This window comes from Ovis aries, chromosome X (genome assembly GCF_016772045.2).
Source record: "Ovis aries strain OAR_USU_Benz2616 breed Rambouillet chromosome X, ARS-UI_Ramb_v3.0, whole genome shotgun sequence".
In the NCBI taxonomy this organism is placed as follows: domain Eukaryota; kingdom Metazoa; phylum Chordata; class Mammalia; order Artiodactyla; family Bovidae; genus Ovis; species Ovis aries.
Window position 1 is genome coordinate 51,430,654 of NC_056080.1, and position 19,259 is coordinate 51,449,912.

At 41.3% G+C, this 19,259-nt stretch overlaps 1 protein-coding gene and 1 non-coding gene across 51 annotated transcripts in view; both read right to left on the reverse strand.

The window, feature by feature from the left end:
• The window catches only part of HUWE1 (HECT, UBA and WWE domain containing E3 ubiquitin protein ligase 1), a 157,971-nt gene that overhangs the window by 19,621 nt on the left and 119,091 nt on the right, over positions 1-19,259 (reverse strand). For 22 of the 50 annotated variants that reach the window (XM_060407790.1, XM_060407783.1, XM_060407772.1 and 19 more), the window contains 16 exons: positions 18,006-18,151; positions 17,517-17,583; positions 15,360-15,574; positions 12,040-12,251; positions 11,403-11,585; positions 9,005-9,177; positions 8,506-8,654; positions 7,676-7,751; positions 6,759-6,857; positions 6,036-6,169; positions 5,689-5,857; positions 4,161-4,389; positions 3,104-3,282; positions 2,750-2,839; positions 2,435-2,589; positions 1,280-1,325 (listed from right to left, as the gene is read on the reverse strand). In XM_060407790.1, coding sequence (XP_060263773.1) covers positions 1,280-1,325; positions 2,435-2,589; positions 2,750-2,839; positions 3,104-3,282; positions 4,161-4,389; positions 5,689-5,857; positions 6,036-6,169; positions 6,759-6,857; positions 7,676-7,751; positions 8,506-8,654; positions 9,005-9,177; positions 11,403-11,585; positions 12,040-12,251; positions 15,360-15,574; positions 17,517-17,583; positions 18,006-18,151 — 2,322 coding nt within the window. The remainder of the gene's footprint in view (positions 1-1,279; positions 1,326-2,434; positions 2,590-2,749; positions 2,840-3,103; positions 3,283-4,160; positions 4,390-5,688; positions 5,858-6,035; positions 6,170-6,758; positions 6,858-7,675; positions 7,752-8,505; positions 8,655-9,004; positions 9,178-11,402; positions 11,586-12,039; positions 12,252-15,359; positions 15,575-17,516; positions 17,584-18,005; positions 18,152-19,259) is intronic. The other 28 variants (XM_060407774.1, XM_060407780.1, XM_060407771.1 and 25 more) reach the window with 5 other exon arrangements.
• Positions 1,095-1,177, reverse strand: MIRLET7F (microRNA let-7f). The gene has a single exon (NR_107937.1). It is a non-coding gene; the product is annotated as a microRNA let-7f (primary transcript).

The following is a 19,259-nucleotide window of genomic DNA, read 5'->3' on the forward strand; positions in this document are numbered from 1 at the left end:
ATCTGAGTCTTTGCAGACCCTAAGGATTAAATCCTTTCTGTACCCCGGGTGGAGGGGGAGAGTTCAAGTCACTTTATAGTATTTGCCTCACACTAAATATCACCTATCCCCTTCCACCTCCTTTTCCTTCAGTCCTAATTATCCAAGCAGCATCTACAACTTTGATGGAACCAAGTGTTAAGACTAAATGTGAATGTGCTACACACCAGGGAAAGTAGTAAGTTGTATAGTTATCTTCTAATTGGGGCCTAAAATCCCTACCCCACAACAATACAACTTACTACCTCACCCCAGCATGAGCAGAGTCCTCTAGCAATAGCAGCAGGCAAAGGGCCATTTTACCTGATGACAGACCCTTTCAATGACCTTCTGCCAGATTCAGGGCACCAGGACACCTACCCTCTTTCACTGCTTTAAAAAATATTGTGTAGGCTTTAGTACAATCATTTCCCAATTCAAGTGCCGAAGGAGACAGAAGGTATAGGGTAGCAGAAGTAAGTTCTGAGGAAATAGGGGTAGGGGAGACATATAATACCACATAGACCAGTTATTAGAATCACAGTCACAAAATAGCTACATTAGGCACATTAGAAGGAGGAATCAAAAGTATTTAGTAGTAATACCATTTAGCCCACAGAGCTACCCTCCCCCAAAGCAGACTGCCCAAGGCAACATTCCTAGACTTTTAGATTCCACAGACCCATTAAATTTATATAAAAAGAAATAAAAAGAGACTAACACAGGGTCACCAACTTTTAATTTAACCAAGTAAGAAAAAAATCCATTAATATCATTTAATAAAAATATTCTGATACCAAAGAAGTAGGAAATACATAATCTCTGTAATTTATAACAGTTTTTAAAATTGAACGAGTTCAGCTTTCTGAAAAAGTCATTAAACCTCCCTTATTCTGTTAACTTCCACCGAGGACTAGCATTTAGGAACCACTGTCAGGTGTTCTCATGAAGCACCATACCACAATGGTCACTAGAAGGGACAGGACACATAGCCTCACTACACATGCCAGAATGCAGTACAGCATAATCAGAATGAGAACTTGTAAACATAGTACGTTGAAGGGGAAGTGCACCACCGTGGGAAAGACAGTAGACTGTATAGTTATCTCCAAGATGGGGTATGACCCTAAAACTATACAATCTACTACCTCATCCCACAGAGCACCAGTGTTCATCTTCAGTCTACTTGGGCCAGCTACTTGGGTCAGGAAAAAGAATCAACTAATAATTAGCAAGAAGAGAAAACGGGAAGTAAAGTTACCTGAGAGGTTCTGTTCAGTGGAGTCATTTGTCTTTGATACAGCACACTGCAAAGAAAAGGGACAGACCAATGTTGGACTTTGCAAGCACATGAGATAGAGGTCAATTCTAATAGTCGCCATCTCCCACATGTGACACATATGACCTGGATGGAGGATAAGCACTTTAGCATGAAAACAGACCTCCAATTTCTCTAATATAAACTCATGTTTGAGATGGCTTGGGGATAAGGGGGAAACTGTCAGGGAGCTGACTAAACAATGAGAGGAAAGGATAATAAAAACCACGTTGGAGCTGGGCTTGGGCACAGGACATGATCTGAACACACATCATTGAGACCAGCAAGAATTTCATCTACCTATAGTTCCCTTCTTTGGGCTTATTTTACACTCCAGGTTTTTCAATCATTCACCACACTTGCTTATTTCCCAAACTTTTTAAAATGTTTGAAGCAATGCTACTGTTTATTAAAAGGTCAAAGTTCTCTACAAAGGTATCAGTTAGATCAAGTTTGTTACCATAATTGAACATTTCAATATCCTTTTAAGTCTGATATTCTGACTGTTGAATGAGGTATAATAAAATCTTTCACTCAAGTTTTTCAATTTTCTTGCATTTCTATCAGCATTTACTTTATATATTTGAAAGTTATACTATTCAAGGTTCCAAAATTTTCAGAAAAACCAAAATCATGTTAGAGATTTCATATATTGAGCCCTAGAAAATGCCATGTGGTGAAGGGGTTCAAGATAAAACATTTTCTCTGATTTGAAGCCTAAGCCCAACTTGTTCAAATGTTGGAATGGAATCCTATCAATAAGGTTTCCCTGACACTTGGGAAGACAATCCACTGAAATGGAATTGAAACATTAAAAGCATGGGCTTAGTCAAGGTCATTCATTCTTCTTGTCTAACTGTAAGTCACTGAAGGTAGAGACTATACAGTGTAACTGCTAAGTCAGGAGCTCTGGCTTTGGTTTTTCCCCTAAAAGCCATATGCATGTACAGTGAATTTGGAGCGGATCATTTCTCAGGTTCAATGTGACCATCTTAGAATCTTTAATGACTCTTGGGGCCAGCCACATGTATGCTGAAACCGCAGGAAAGTTAAAGCAGACACAGCCAAAGATGAATCCTCCCAGCTCATGGGAATCACCTGTGCACTCTGATCCCTGTTCTCCTTATCTTCTTTGCCTTTGTCGGTTATCTTTGTTTCTTCCTCAGCTAGTTGTTTCCTCCTTTTCTCCCTCCTTTCTTCCAGCTCCTCATCCCTCAGGAATTCCAGATGATTGACAATGGGCACTTTAACAACTGGACCGAAGAAGCAAAAGATCAGAGGTTGCTCAGGGGAGGTAGGGAGAAAGCCAAAAGGCAGAGCTTGTGGTCACAGAAAACAAGGGAAACAATTTTCCGTGCACTGTCTCAGCCCTTGAGGATTCAATACTGCCCTGATAATCAAGCTGCTACACACCTGAAACACAGTCATGCATGCTCTCAGCATCAAGAACTTTGCATTCCTCTGTCCAGCGAGTCAAGGCTGTAGGGATACTGGATAGAGTCCCTGTAGAGAAACCAAGGAGAGTGAGACTCTTAGCCTTGTCATGCCTCAACGGATCCAAAAGTAGCAGCATTTCACTAAAAGGACCCAATGTCTACCACAAGGTTTGGCACATCATAGGTACTAACGTCTTTGGCTAAATCACCGAGTGGTTCTGGTTCCCGTAAAATGGGGTTTCTCCAAGCAGGGTGGATACTATTCTGCTTTTCCTCAGCACGGAAAAAGAACCAGACAAACGTTACCCTCTTTTTCACCACATAAACTTGCCTGCTTGGCTGGTAGCTGTGCTCTGATCATGGAAAAAGTCATCCAGTAGTTCATCATCAGACCGGGCGATGATGTGGACGTCATCGTTGCCCACTAGGAGGCGGGCTCGGCCTCGGCTTTGTAGGGGAAGGCTGCTGCTCAGCTGAAGGATGTCAGCAGCAGCAGAGGGACCAAGCAACCTGTAGGGTGATGGTGGGGTGCCATGGTCACTGTATATCCATAGGGGCCCTGCAGCCTGTTATTGTGAGATCCTTTCTGTATTCTCTAGGAAATGCATAACATTATTATGGACCTGATCATATTGCATATAAGTCTTACTTTTCTAACTACTTGATCAGTCTGCCAACTTTTTTTTTGGTTGAAATTGCATATTACTCCATAGTTCCTGGAACAGAGTGAGCATCACTGTTTCAGGCACTGTATTAGGGTAGGGGCTCCCCAGCTGGCGCTAGTGGTAAAGAACCTGTCTGCCAATGCAGGAGACTTAAGAGATGTGGGTTCATCCCTGGGTCAGGAAGATCCCATGGAAGAGGGCATGGCAACCCACTCCAGTGTTCTTGCCTGGAGAATCCCATGGATAGAGGAGCCTGGTGGGCTACAGTCCATAGGGTAGCAGAGAGTCAGACATGACTGAAGCAACTTAGCACGGTATGGCACAGCATGGGTTAGGTATAATATCTCTCTTGTACACCCACTACTATTTGTACATTGACCATTATGACATCTATACTTCTTCCTTTCACCTCTAAAAATTGTTTCTCCCTAGTGCGAGAAACTAAGCCTAAGGGCAGGGATCCTCTCCTGACTGTATCTTAAGTGCTAAGTATAGCATAAGCTTAAGCTTATCATATGAGATGCTTAATGACTGCTGAATCTATGTACAGGACACTTAAGCAAAATAACATGTTATACAATTTGGTATTTCCCCAAAAGGCTGCACATGTAATCCACAAAGAAACAGCAAATACATTATTTGTGTCTGTCACAAGAATATTATACTGTCATATCAAAACAATGCTAAAGCTCAGTGAACCCAATAATTTTCCTTGTAACTCACCTCTGGAGTATAAGAGGAGGATTGGGCTGGCGATTCCCAGGGTAGTGAACGTGAATGGTATGGCCTGTGTTGGCCGTCAGCTGTCTCAGGGTCCTCTGACTGCGCCCAATGCCCTGGGTGAGACGTGTTGTAGAGGAGCCACTGCCCAGTGTCAGGGAACTGTGATCTGCATGGCGTACCATCAGTGGGTGGGTGGTAGGGATATTTCCTGGGGATGGGGGGATGTCTGCTGCAAGGACAATATGCAAAGGGATCAGTGCCAAAAAGAAATTTCTCCATGGTTGTTCAGGCAGAACCATGTCTCCTGGGCCTTACTTCCTCACACGGAAACCTGAGCTTTGTCCTTTCTCCCTCATTCCCACACCTCTTCTAGGATCACTGATACTATCATGGCTTATGCTGCCATCTCTCACCTAGATACTGCAACAGTCTCCTAAGTAGTACCTTATCCCAATTCATTCTTGACACTAAGCCACAGTGATGCTTGTTGGAACCTCAGAAACATGCTGCTCTCTCCACCTTGACAACACCTCTCCCCACTTTTCACCTGTTTTGTTGTTCTTGGCCTAGAAATTACTTCTGATTCTACAGATGGGCCTATACTCTGTGCTTTCTTACCATACTACAATGTAATGCCTGCTTACTCATAATTCTTAATAGACCATAAGCTTCTATGAGGGAAAAAGACTCTTTTCTTTTTGGTTGCTATATCCCTAGTACCTAGAACACAGTAGGCACTCCTTAAATATTTGTTCAATTTGCTGAATGGACAGAGGCTCAACTTCTAAGAAAGACTGATGGAAATCACAAAAATGCAAGGAAAACCAAAGAATAGAAAGTATCTTGAAAATTATGTAATCCACCCCATTTTTTCCACATTTTTCATTTACAGGTGACAAACTGAGGCTCAAAGAGGTAAGAGACTACTTGGCCAAGACAATAGACCAGAACAGTTCAGTGTTTTCTGCTATATTGTGCTTGTGATTTAGAAGTAAAGACCTGCATTCTCAAGACAGTTTAAGAACTTGATGCTAAAAGGGAACTTTGATATTGATGGGGGAGGAGGGAGGGAAGAGATTCACTCTCTCCTCTGAAAAGATGCGTCCTTGATGAACAGAGTGAATATGTTCAAAATCTACTCCCCAATGCCAAGCTCAAAGGTGTCCATCCAAACTCTCAAGAATCCAGTGTTATAGACATAAGGATTAGTTATTGCCCTATCACTGTAATGTGCACATGAGTGACTGATGCAGTCAGCCTTGGTCTCTTTTTTTTTGTTAATTCAAGCAAATCATCAAGTTTTTCAGGTTCTAAACTGGCTGCCTATTTACTGAGGTGGCGAGAACAAAAGCAGCCTCTCATAATTTCTTCTTCTAGGCATATACTTATTGAGAGAGATGGAGTCAGATATCCCTTGCCCCAGGAAATCAGCTAAGAAAAGAAGTGCTTTCTGTATCAGATCGAGAGCTGCTCTGGTTCAGGGTATAAGAATCAAGAGATAAAACCCAGCTGAGCCCCTGTATCTTACTAGCACTGGAGAACATGTTGTCAAACTCAATGATGAGATCATCCTCCCGGTCAAAGCGCTCAAATCGGACCAAGGGAGAAGCGTTCATATCAGGGTAATCCTCATCCAATTCCATTTCAGAGCCATCGTCGTCATCGTCTTCATCTCCCTCTTCACCTTCATCATCCTCCTTAAGGGGAAAATAGGAGATGGAGAATTGCTGGAGGTAAGGATTTCTGAAGTCTGGTGTCATGGCCACATTTGCACATGAGGGAGGGAGGTGCTGAGGCTAGCAACCCGGACTGTTGGTTTTCTCCAGCTCTGTGGAAGAGGTTGTCTGAACCAACCCAAACACAGTCCCCCCTCACCTGATCATCTTCCTCATCTTCCTCCTCCTCCTCCTCTTCATCCTGACTATCATCCTCATCCTCGTTACTGCCACTGCTGTCCTCTTCCTGAGTGTGCTCCTCCTCATCCTCAGGGTCCAGGATATTCATGGAATCTAAAACAAAGGGAGCACATTGGAGGACTATACTGAGTAGCTAGAAAACAAGCTACTGTGCAGGCCAGCAGATCTGAGTGGGAAAGTGATGGGATATTTGACTCTAGGAGAGGAAGAACCAGATCTAGGGTGATTTACAGACTTAGTGAGCCAGCCCCGATTTCCTAAGAGTGCCAATCAGTGCATCAATATGCCAAGCCACGTGGCTGAATGTGGAGGCTGGCTATAGGGTGGTGCTTGAGGAGCCATGGTCTAGGACTTGGCCAAGTCTATTGGTGCCCTCTTGCCTTTCCAGCCCTACTTTGCTACTGACTGCATCCTATTGGTAAAAGGGAATCTGGAGCGATGATAGCAGGTGGGTGAGAAGAAAGTGAACCAAGTAAGAAGTGACAGACTTTTGGGCAAGCAGTAGTAACATGTTACTCGAAAAACTGGATGAGGATAAAAGTGGATGGTGTAGGTCAGCGCATGCAGACAGATGCTTCCTTATTTTGCACATGTGGGCAGCTGCCTCCAGGAAAACCCTAGTGTAGTGTCTGTCAGACGTGCAGGGCAAGAAGGGAGGCCTTTCTGGCCTCAGCACTCTCACCTTCTCGGTTGGCCTGCAAGGTGGAAGCTTGGCTGAGGTTGGAAGGAGCTTCATCCATCAGCACGTCCTCTTGTGATTCATCCTCTCCACTTCTGCTCACTGAAGGTTACAGAGCAGAGCCTTCACTGAACAACAGAGGACTTCCCTTTCCAGATTGGGTGCACCTAATGTAGCTATGTACACCCAGCAGATATCCATTCTTTTTTTTTTTTTTTTTTGAATGAGGGAGAAGACCTGGGTTCACTGCTGTTGACTAGCTAGGTGAGCTTGGCCAGTCACTTTACCATCTGAGTCTCAGTTTCCTCATCTGTAAAATGGGATGATCACATCTGCCCTGCCAATCCCACTAACTGTGAAACCACAGAGGATAATGGGTGTGAAAAAGCCTTGTCAAATTTAAGAATACATGTCTACTTCAGTTTATCATTTGATTTACTTCATCAATAAAATAAAAACAAGTAACATATACCATTGGAGCATGGTGACAGTAGAGTACCTTTGTCATTTCCCCTGAGTTGTAAAAAGGGCTATCCTTAGGGAATGCTCACTCTTTTTACACTACTGAAACTGAGAGGCCCTGGATTCACTGAAGAAAGGAAAGCGCTTTCTCATCCTACAGCCTCTATAGCCTCCTCTAATCCTCCATGAATAAACACTCTTGATGTGCCTGATGTATTATCTATACTGATGGCCACCCCCTCCGCCTCCCCTACACAGGCAACACTTCAGACCAGCCACAGGTCTGTAGATGGCTCGTGAATTTCTCATCTGTAAGACCGTCAACATCGAGACAAGCAGCAATCTAGGCTGGCTATGAGCCCTTAGGCAGAGCTGAGCAAGCAGATGATGAGAAAAAGGGTCCTCCCAAGAGAGACTGAGGCAAAGGAAGAGGCTCTACTCAGTTCTGGGGCTCTCACCTATAATTGTACTGTTCCCAGATCCGCCATCCCTCTCAAGCAACTCATCTATCAGGTCCTCCAGCTCATTCTCAACCTGGAGAGAAATAGAACATATATATGGATGCACACAAGTCTATCATTGTGCTAGTGCTGAAACCCTAAAAAAAGCCAGCAAGGGAGCATATATTTCTAGGATAATATGTGACATAGGATGTTACATAAGCATCACACACTTGGTGCTAAGAGCACAGAAACTACCATGTGCTGCCAACCCACACTCAAGACTGTCTTTCAAATGGGTACATTCCAGTTATCTGAGACCAGATTAAGTCTTTATACTCTTCAGGAATGCAGGAATACATGCAGATCTCCTTAGAGCCAGCAGCTCAGGACTGTAGGCCTCATTTCTTGCCACTGCTACCAGCTCCAGAAATTACAGTGCTTTCTATAGGGTCTTTAGAAGACTGCCATTTGAATGCTCCAGCGAGAGCTGGTGCTATAGGCACAACAGTGTTATTAAGGAGCATCCATTAATGACCAGAGTCAGGTAAATCAAAGACCCTGGGCCCAAAGGGCTCAGGCCAGCTTTCTGTGTCACCATTTCATCTGTGCCTGTTTTCTTACTGAGATCAATTCCATTTCATAATATGGCATCCTGGCCCTGTATCAACCCCTCATTTAATATGATTCAAACACATTTACTGAGCATCTATGAAGCATATTATCTGTGCTCCTGTGGAAAACAGACAGCTAATGGCAAAGAGCTAAAGTACTCACCCACCCACACCAGTTGGGGGTTTGGTTCAACACCACAATAGGGGTATATGCTGGGTGATCTGCCTCCCTACCTGCATCTCTTGTGAACTGAGCACCTCAGGCTGCCCAGCAATCACCACTGAGTCGGTTTCAGCCTCCCCATCCATGATATCCCCATCTGCCACCTCTGTCTGAGTGACATCATGATCCTCCTCCTGCACTTCTGTTTCCCCAGGCTCGCCTGAAACAGTCAACCAACCAGCAAAATAATCAAAGAGTGCCTATGTGCGGGGCACCATGAGGAAAGCATGAAAACAATCAAGTCCCTTCCCTGGGCAAATTTACGAGTTCTCAGAGAATAAATGAATGGGTGACAAAGGAAAAGACAAGGCTACGTGTGAGGAGAGCCAAACAAGGCTGCAATTTTAAGGAATTCTTTGTGGGGCAGATTCCCACACTACTATGACAGATCTGTGGAAGGCCAGCAAGTTCCCAGGGAAACAATACCAAGCCAGAACAGCTGTGATGTCATGCCCATAAAATAACTATGACCGCCCAGACAGCTTTCCAGTCCTTTGGCTGATTCCCTACCTGGGTCCTGTTGGTTGCTATTAGAGTCCTGAGCAGCTCCTTGGGCATCCTGCTCAGACTTGCTCTTGCTAGAAGCACTCTTACTGCCAAAAAGGCTACTGGGCTGGTTCACAATCCGGGAAAGTGTTTCCAAAGGCTTCAGAGCAGCATTGACTGTGTTGGCCATGTTGGGACTGAGATAAAGGAAGATACAGAGATGAACTGAGCATAGAAATCCACACTAAAAGGAATGGAGGCTCATCAGAGTAACAACTGATTCCAAGAATGGAGCATGGAAGGTACAAGATGAGCCTGAGACAACTTGTTGTGCCAAATGGCCTTCAAAATCAAGTAGGCTTTAAAAAATTAATGGGGTCATTACCACAGGCCAAATCCGAGCATCAAACAAAAATAGAGATGGTAATGGATTATACACTATAAGAATGCTAGCTAATAAACAGGAACAAGAAAATCAGGAAACTGTCACTTTGCAACCAACAATGTTAAGTGATCTAGGCAAAGATCACTAATGAATGCCAAAACTATTGAGTTAAAAAAATCTTCAGGGCACAGGATATTCACATGAACTCAAAGCCATCACCTCACAGATGACCTGTTAATACAAAGTATGTTAGTCGCTCAGTTGTGTCTGACTCTTTGAGACCCCATGGACTATATATAGCCCACTAGGCTTCTCGGTCCATGGAATTCTCCAGACAAGAACGGGAATGGATAGCCATTCCCTTTTCTAGGGGATCTTCCTGACCCAGGGATTGAAACCAGGTCTCCTGCATTGCAGGCAGATTCTTTACCATCTGAGCCACCAAGGAAGCCTTGTTAATACAAAGGGGAGTTCTAACCATTAACTATGTGATCTAATTTAGCATCACTCAATAATGGGACAAATTGGCATTGTGCATCTCCTGATGTGAAGCACTAAGAAATGCAAACACCACCCATGTAGTATTCTTGCCAAAAATGTTTACCCTGAATCTAACCATGAAGAAACAATTAGGCAAATCTAGATTATGGGATGTTCTATAAGACATCTGATATTCCGGACTCTTAAAAACAGTCAAATGTCACAAAAAATAAGAGATACATGACAATCAAATGCAATGAGTGATGCTCACTGGATCCTCGATCAACACACTCTCCCCCAGGCTATAAAGAGAAAGACATTCTTGAAATATTTGGGTATATATTAGTATGAAGTATATAGTATCATTATATTAATGGTAAATTTCTTAGAGGTAATGATGGTATTTTAGCTATGTAAGGGAATTTTTGTTCTTAGGAGACACATGCTCAAGTGTTCAGAGGTTAAGTGTTATGTTTATAAAAAACTTTAAACATGAAGAAGAGGGGAGGGAGGAATAAAGCAGACAGTTCAGAATGCTAACCACTGGTTAATCTAGGTGAGGCATACAGTGCTCATTATACTACTTTGAGTTCACAGTTTAAGTTTTTAATCTTTTCTTTTTAGTAGGAACTGTATTATAGGGTAACCAACTTTCCCTCTTGAACTGGAGCTATAATCACAGAAAGATAGCAGCTAATAACAGAAGGAATGATGGAAATTAGAAAGGTGTCACTGATAACCCTCTAAGAAATTAAAAGATGCAGGCAATGATTATCAACTGGTGTTAAGACCATTCACTAGGAACATGGTTAATAGGGAACTAGACATTTGTACAGTGCGAAAGTAACAACACAGTTTCTTTTCTACTAAGAAGGAGAAAAATATAATAGTACAATGATGACTATCACTCTACCCTAGTGGTCAATCTTACCATGACTAAATGGCAGTTCAAAGAGATGCATCTCCCTCTGATACAATATGAGATGTACACCATCTATGATATAACCTAGCCAGTAGTGTTTAAATTGCTTCACTAAGTCTCTACCTCCAAATTTATAGCAAACAGGAATAAAGGGAACAAGTTAAACAATAATGCATATAACCAAGCGAATCAAACCTAGGAAAAATATTCTGCCGGTCTGGTCACTTCAACAAATTAGTTCATGAACAACAGCAATAAAATGAAAATTTAAAAAAAATTAAGGAACTGTGTTAGTACAACAGAGACTCAGGACGTAACCAGATGTAATACAAGGTCCATAATTAATAATTAAGAGGGGGAACAGCTTGGAAAAAACATTATTGATCCAGTCCAACTCTTGAGTTTGCAGCAGATGAGAGAATGAAGGGCCCTGTCCCCGCCCCAGGAAAGTGCCTTGCTTTAAATTAAAAGCAACAATACCAAGAACTCAGGTTTCCACCACACCCAAACTTTCCCTATCATACTGGCTAACTACTTATCTGACAAGGATACATAAAACACTAGGCAAATGGAGCAGTATGCAGCATGATTAAAGAGAGCAAAAGTCTGGGGCTGGAGCTCAGGAATAATTTTACCTGGACAGGTCCAGGCTGTGAGGCACTCTGGCCAGGTCATTAACCAGTCCCTTCTTCAGGAAGAGTCGAATGATGTTGTTCATGCCATTGTGTTGGGTCTTGGCTGTTGCACTGCTGTAGAAGCTGGAGGTGGAGGGGCAGGACTCCATGATAGTACTGATGATACACATCACTGCCTGAAGTCTGGGAGAGAAGTTTGACATCTCTTTCATGTGAACACAGCCCATTCTTAGGCCAAGTCTTCACTAACTTGCCTCAGATAACCCTCTTCCCTTTGTGTTTCCATCTGGAAGTAACATCTAACCAGGTAAGAGCTCACTCCCTGGGTGGAGGCATTCTTCATTTTCTTCAAACATAATTTTAAAAAGTAAAGTTGAATAACCTCCTCCACTTTTTGCTTGAAGACCCTAGTAACAGAAGGAAACATCCCTTTTTTTTCCTCTAAGTCATTTACCAACTTCCTCCAAGTGTCATTAGTCCTTTGGGTATTTTGCAGCACTAGAATTATCTGAGAACCAGAGACTGTACAGTGCCAGTATGACCAGAACTCTTGTTCAAGTGCAAGGAATTCCATGGGCCAAGAATGGAGTTAGGGGATGCTACTGGTTATCAGCACTAAGTCAGGCATGGATTTTACCTGGCATGTTTCTCTGTACTCTCAGCCATAGCCAGTGCCCTTCCCAGGGCTGCTTTTACTTCATTCACAAGGGCCACCTGGGCATCTGTGCCACTCCCTGAGGCAGCCAGGCTTGCGAGGAACAGGCGGGCCAGCGCAGGTGTGTCCTTGTCTTCTGCATTCTGGGTATGCGGGAGGAGGTGGTCCAAGACAAAAGCTAGCACACTGCAGTCCTGAAAAGTCATTAATCATGACATTTATTCATAAGCATAATTATGCCATACTGTTTGCACATCAACAAGATGCATGCACACAGAACTGATCCTCACTCAGTTAATGATTATCAGGCCCACTTTATAGATGAAAAAAAACAAGCCTTAAAGGTACAAGCTAAGTGAGTAACAAATATAGGTTTTATGCTTTCAAATTCCGTTCATTTCTCAGAAGTTTACATATCTTCATCAATCTGAGGCCCAAAGAAACATGGCTTGCACAAAGAACTTAAGTCAGTGGTGATGATTCAAGCCTTGATTCCTAATTCAATGCTACAATTACTCCACAGTTTCTAATAAATTGTAGTACTGAAACCTACAATGTGCCCAGGACCCTGAGCTAAAAATTGGCAGGGGATGAGAAACACACAGCACAGTCACAGATATGGATATGCAGAAATATTTAACGCAGGGTTACCTAAAATAGCAAAAAAGGCCCAATAATAGGGGAGAAAATTAAGTCAGACTCCCCAACCTCTAAAAATGATTTCTGACTTGTTAATTCTGTATCTTAGAAACTTAGCTCTGTTGTCATTCAAGTAGATTTTGGATCAAAACATACTGGCAATTTTGGAACTAGATACAAATGATGGTTGCACAACACTGAATGCACTAAATCCCAGAACTGTATACTTTAAAATGCTTAGTTTTATGTGTATTTTACCTCAATTTAGAAAATGCATTGAAGAATTCTAGGCACTGTGAAATTAGATAGGGTGACCCTGGTTAAGACAGAACTACTAGAGATAAAAGTTCCCAGTAGTGAATAAAACACAAAGTTAAAACAATATTGCGAATAAAAGTATAACATTATCAGTAAAAACTGGAATAAAAGCCTTGCAATTTGGGTGACAATTCCTGAGTGGAATCATGTATTCATGACTGAGTGGAAAGAATATGGATTTGAAACCAGAGATCTGGGCTCTAATCCTAGTCCTGCTACTCTGCAGTGTGGTCTTGAGCAGGTTATTGACCCTTCTGAGCCTTCTTTTTTCTCTTAAGGACAGCAATGCTAACAACCTTGCAGTGCTGAGGTGAGGATTATCAATAGTATCTATAAAGCACCTATGAATATACAGCCGGAAGTAGGTCACTTGACACATATTAAGTCGAACAAATTTGCAATTAAATGTCCTATTCCATAAGTATGCTATTATTACAACTACAACTGGCATAAGCTTTGAAATAGATGTCTAATGTATACTTAATACACACACTCCATAAAGGACTTATATCCAGAATATATAAAGAATTCAGAAGAAGTAAGAGTAAGACTTGGACACTTCACAAAAGAGAATATAGCCAAGAAAGACAGGAAATTTTAACCACAATACAATACCAGTATGAACCTATTAGAATAGTTAAAATGAAAAACAGGAATATCAACTACTGGCAAGGAGGTGAAATAATCCAAACACCTATAGGCTGTGCTGGTGATTATATAGATTGACATGATTTCTCTGGAAAACTTGACACTAGTTGCTAAAGCTTGACAGACCACCAGCAATTCCACTCCTATGCATATACCATCCAACATAAAATATATGAATTTATGTATGAATTTATATATGTAGCACACACACAAAAATCAATGAATTTACGTTCACCAAGACATGTATAAGAGTGATTATAGCAATACTACTTTTTAATACTTCTAAAAGGAAAACTAGCCAAATGTCTATAAGTGCTAAAATGGATAAGAAGATTGTATTACATTCATATACTGAAATTCTATACAGCAATGAAAATAAACTACAACTACACATAAAGATGAATCTTGCAAACATGTTAAACAACAGAAGCCAGATAGAGCAGGACATACTATAAGATTCCACTTATATAAAGTACAAAGTCAATCTATGAATGTAAAATAATCTTCCCGACTCAGGGATTGAACCCAGGTCTCCTGCATTGTAGGCAGACGCTTTACCATCTGAGCCACCAGGGAAGTCCTAATGGTGAGTTTATGGAAGTTCAAAGGAGAAGGGGAGATGTGCAAAGATGTGCATGGGATAGCTTTTGTGGGGTTTGTAATGTTTTCTTTGAGTGGTAGTCATCCAAGAAAAATTAATTGGTGAATCACTTAGGAGTTGTGTATTTTTGTATGTATTTTAAAGCTTGGATTAAGATAAAAATAGCTTAAAAATGGCAGCTACTTTCAGATTCTGTCTGCAACATGATTGCCTTTGTTTTACTCACACCCTTTACTGTTTACTAACCATAAAATAACTATGTGACTGCCAAAATAAGGTCTCCTTTGTGAAAAACCCTCCTTGGGCACCCCTCTTACATATATGGGAACATGATATGGTTTCTTAAAGTTCCCTTTCACTTGAAAAATACAACCTGAAGATAATTCTGTATCAGGACATATAAAATATGACTTCATTCTTTCCCATGCTCTACTGATGAACATTTAGGCTTTTATATTCTATTTATTACCAATACTGTTACCACATCAGGTGTCTTTGCTCAGGTGTGAATACATCTGGAAGATAAACACCAATATTGTGTATTTCATTTATTCTCCTGTCTCCTAGATACCTTTACGTAGGTGACCCACAGATACCTCTCATATTCCACATTTTCTCTTTGAACCATTTCCTCTTCTAATGAAAGATAAAAAAACATAAAACAAGAAACATCTCTTGAGTTCTTGATTTCACCTTTACCCTCCAAATCCAATCTCATCCATTTCTACTGTTACAATCTCTCTTCAACTCATTCATTTCCCCCTCTACCTTCATCAATATCCTATATTACCCTAGATGACTATATTAGCAGTCCTGACTGGTTTGACTACAACCTTGCCTTTTGTAGTCTCTACTAATGCAGACCAAGTGATTTTCTACAAAACAAAGTAATAAACTGTAATCAGCTCATTCCTTGGCAAGTGAGCCTGATGGCTCCACATCATGGAAAAAAAGGCAAGCTCATTAACATGTCTTAAGAGGCCTCTGCCTCTCACCACTGGGCTAGCATGCATGGGTTCCTAGCAAAGTATCCAACACATAGCAGGTATCCAAATGATGCAAGTATAAAATATTAAGCAAAAATTAGAAATATTACCTCTTTGATCAGCTCAGACTGGCCCACAGTGTAGCTGTAGTTGGCAATCAGCGTAGCAATACCAACATAGGATCTCACCAACTCTGCCAGAAGCCGAAGAATAGTGGAGGTGGGCATTAAAGGTTTGCTGCCCTTGCCTTTCTGCTTGCCTTCCTCAGAGGCCCGGTCCCCTTCTTTATCTTTCTTCCCATCCCGAGACTCCTCCGGAGTTGACACTGTTGAAAAGGAGCCAAACACTGGTTCAATTCCACACAGGAATATTGGCAAAATCCAGTCTTCGGTGGAAAGGGTATCACTTCTACTGCAGTAGAAGGACAGATAACTAAGATGGTCAGGTTTCAGATGTAATCTGTGGATATAGTATGTTCACACATCTTCTGCCATTTCCCTCCTCTTATAATGTTCCAGAAATACAACAGTGCATGTTACCCTCACTAGACAAAATTCTTTTAAGTGCAGGGAACAAATCTGATTCATTTTGGTGTCTCCTATAGTGCAACACAGCTTCCCTGGTGGATCAGTGGTAAAGAATTCACCTGCCGATGCAGGAAGCATGGGTTTGATCCCCCGGTCAGGAAGATCCCCTGGAGAAGGAAATGGCAACCTACTCTAGTATTCTTGCCTAGAGAATCCCATGGGAAGAGAAGCCTGGTGGGAGATAATCCATGGGGTTGCAAAGAGAGCCAGACATGACTGAGTGACTAAACAAAAACACAGTCTGTCACACAGTGGGCAATGATGTTTCCCTTGAATGATAGTACCATCATCCATACTATATACTACATACGAGCAGTAAGTCCAACAAAATGAACTAACCAATATTTTATTATTAGCCTTTTAAACTTATCTCCATGGACTAGTCTGGTATTAAGGACAACATCTTAACTTAGATTTCAAAGCTCTTTCCTGTCAAGAAGCAGCAGCTCTTGAACTGTCTCATCCACAGGACATTTCTCTAATTCTTGGCAAGTAGCCAATGGACTCTGTTGAAACTGCTAGAAAGCAAGAATCCACCATGCAAATGTTATAGCTAGGAGAGTGTCACTGGCACTAAGGTTCTATAATAAGTCTTAGTGGAAGCTACCAAAAGAAATATATGCAGAGGTTTCAAGAAGAGAACTAAAGGATGTTACCATAGCAACCACTACTGGGTTAGTTAAGTTACAATTCCATTGGCTTTATTTATTCATTGTATTTCCTTTTGAACTGCAGTGCAGCACAAAATTATATCAGTTACAGGTGTATAATACAGTGATTCACAATTTTTAATGGCTATACTTCATTTATAGTTATTATAAAATATTGGCTATATTCCCTAATATATCCTCATAGTTTAGTTTATACCCAATAGTTTGAATTTCTTAATCCCCTACCCCTATACTGCCCCTGCCTAATTCTCCCCACTGGTAATCACTAGCCTGCTCTCTGTATGTTAGTATGCTTCTTTTGTTATATTCACTGGTTTTATTTTTTAGATTCCATGTAAAAGTGATATCATACAATATTTGTATTTATCTTATTTAACTTAGCATAAGGCCCTCCAATTCCATCCATGTTGCTGCAAATAGCAAAATTTCATTCTTTTTTATGGTCAGTTCCATTAATTTTAGTGTATAATGAGGAGTGGGTACAGGGCCAGGATGCCATACTAAAAAATGGAATAGAGCTCAATAAGAAAACAGGCATGGGTGAAAACGTTGACACAGAAAGCTGGCCTGAGCCCTTTGGGCCCAGGGTCTTTGATTTACCTGACTCTGGTCATTAATGGATGCTCCTTAATAACACTGTTGTGCCTATAGCACCAGCTCTCGCTGGAGCATTCAAATGGCAGTCTTCTAAAGACCCTATAGAAAGCACTGTAATTTCTGGAGCTGGTAGCAGTGGCAAGAAATGAGGCCTACAGTCCTGAGCTGCTGGCTCTAAGGAGATCTGCATGTATTCCTGCATTCCTGAAGAGTATAAAGATTTAATCTGGTCTCAGATAACTGGAATGGACCTTTTGTTTACAGAATGCTGAGCTCACCCCTGAGAAAGTTCACTTAGGCAAGTAAATATGACAATTATGCCTGTACTCCTCTACTGCCTGTCCAGGACACCCAGTTTCTTCAAGTTGTCCTCTCAAGGAATAAGAACAAAAGAGAAAAGTAAACCCATTACCTTCTCCTTGGGATGCCCCAGATGTGGAAGTCTCAGTGGAGGAACCATCTGCAGCAAAGACCTGACTCTATGGAAGAAGAAAACTTCTGAGTTTATTATTTATTTATTATTAATTTCAAAGACAATTGTCCCCAAGTGGCAGGACTCCTTTTCAGGGTATTGGTTGTAAATGTTATTGACTCTCTTTGTCTATCTTTTAACCACCTTTCCCATCTATATACTATAACCTGTGGGAAGGTATCATAAACAGCCACTAGAAGATTGGGAGAAAAGAGAACAGAGGAAGATGAGAATGAAAAATGAATTAAAGAAACATTTTTAATCCAAAGAGAAAAAAGAAAATCCCAGGGACAACCCAATCTTCATTTTTAGGAAATGGATAATTTATAGATACATCAAAATTAACAGCTTTGAAATATTCTTGGCATAACCCTTTATCCCATAACAGGTACCAAATAGAAGGAAAATTGAAGGTTGGAACTGACTTACATTAATGGAAAATCCTGACTGTGTATCAAAGTCACTGCTCTGACGGGTAAGTGACCGGTACTGCTGGTATACATCATCACCCATGTCTTGCAGGAGCTGGCCGACCTCTTGAGTCATACCCCCTGGTTTAGGATCAGATTTGTCTGCTAGAAAGACAAAAACAAAACTTTTTAGACTATGCAGTGTTAATGCCCATCTGGTAGCTTGGTCAGTTTTCCTCCAAGTTGCTACAACTGTCTACATAGTAATATTGCTAGGCTATGATCGAGAAACGTAGACAGCATGATTGAAAGCCTCATCAATAGTTTTGTGATCATAGGCAATTTAGTCTCCTCACTGTCCTTAGCTATCACTACTAAGCTTAAATGAACATACCTGACACTTTGCCTAGTACAGTGGGAAGTCAATAAATGGATAATATAAATAGCTCGATTATTCTTTTTTAGCGGGGAGGAGTTCAGGAGGTGGGTAAAGGTTTTCCAATTGTGGGAAAAGCAAGAAGCTTTATAAAGATCAGACTGCTGTATAAATGAAAAGCACTGAAGTAAAGACTCAGATTTTCTTGACTTGCTAAATGCACTATTCTTTAACTTTTGGCAATTCTGTGGGACCTATCAAATAAGTATGTCCTGAATAAAATCCAGAAGTATCTGACTGGAATAGAACCTTGGGTTCCAAGCAATTCATTTATCACTTTCCCAGTACTTTGCACCTTAACTAAGGACAAAAGATAGGGATGGTGGTCTCAAAGGTCAGGAAGCCTAGCCTCACCTTGTAATATTGGGCAACAAAGATGTTTTGTTTATGAGAATGAAAACATTAGAGATGACTTGGTATTTTATTTTCAACATGCTCATAAGATGCTACAATCTCCTTTTTAATCTTTGTTCACTCTTGCCTGTATAGGATGTAGTCTTATATAAATGATTTAGGCAATCTCCTTATTCTTATCATTCATTTTTGTTCTTGTTCAATCATCAGTCGTGCCCAACTCTGCAACCCCATGGACTGCAGCACGTCAGGCTTCCCTGTCCTTCACTATCTTCCAGTTTGCTCAAACTCATGTCCATTAAGTTGATGATGCCATCCAACTATCTCATCCTCTGTCGTCCCCTTTTCCTCCTGCCCTCAATCTTTCCCAGCATCAGGGTCTTTTCTAATGAGTCGGCTCTTCACATCAGATTTTGCTGAAGTATTGGAGCTTCAGCTTCAGTATTAGTCCTGCCAATGAATATTCAGGGTTGATTTCCTTTA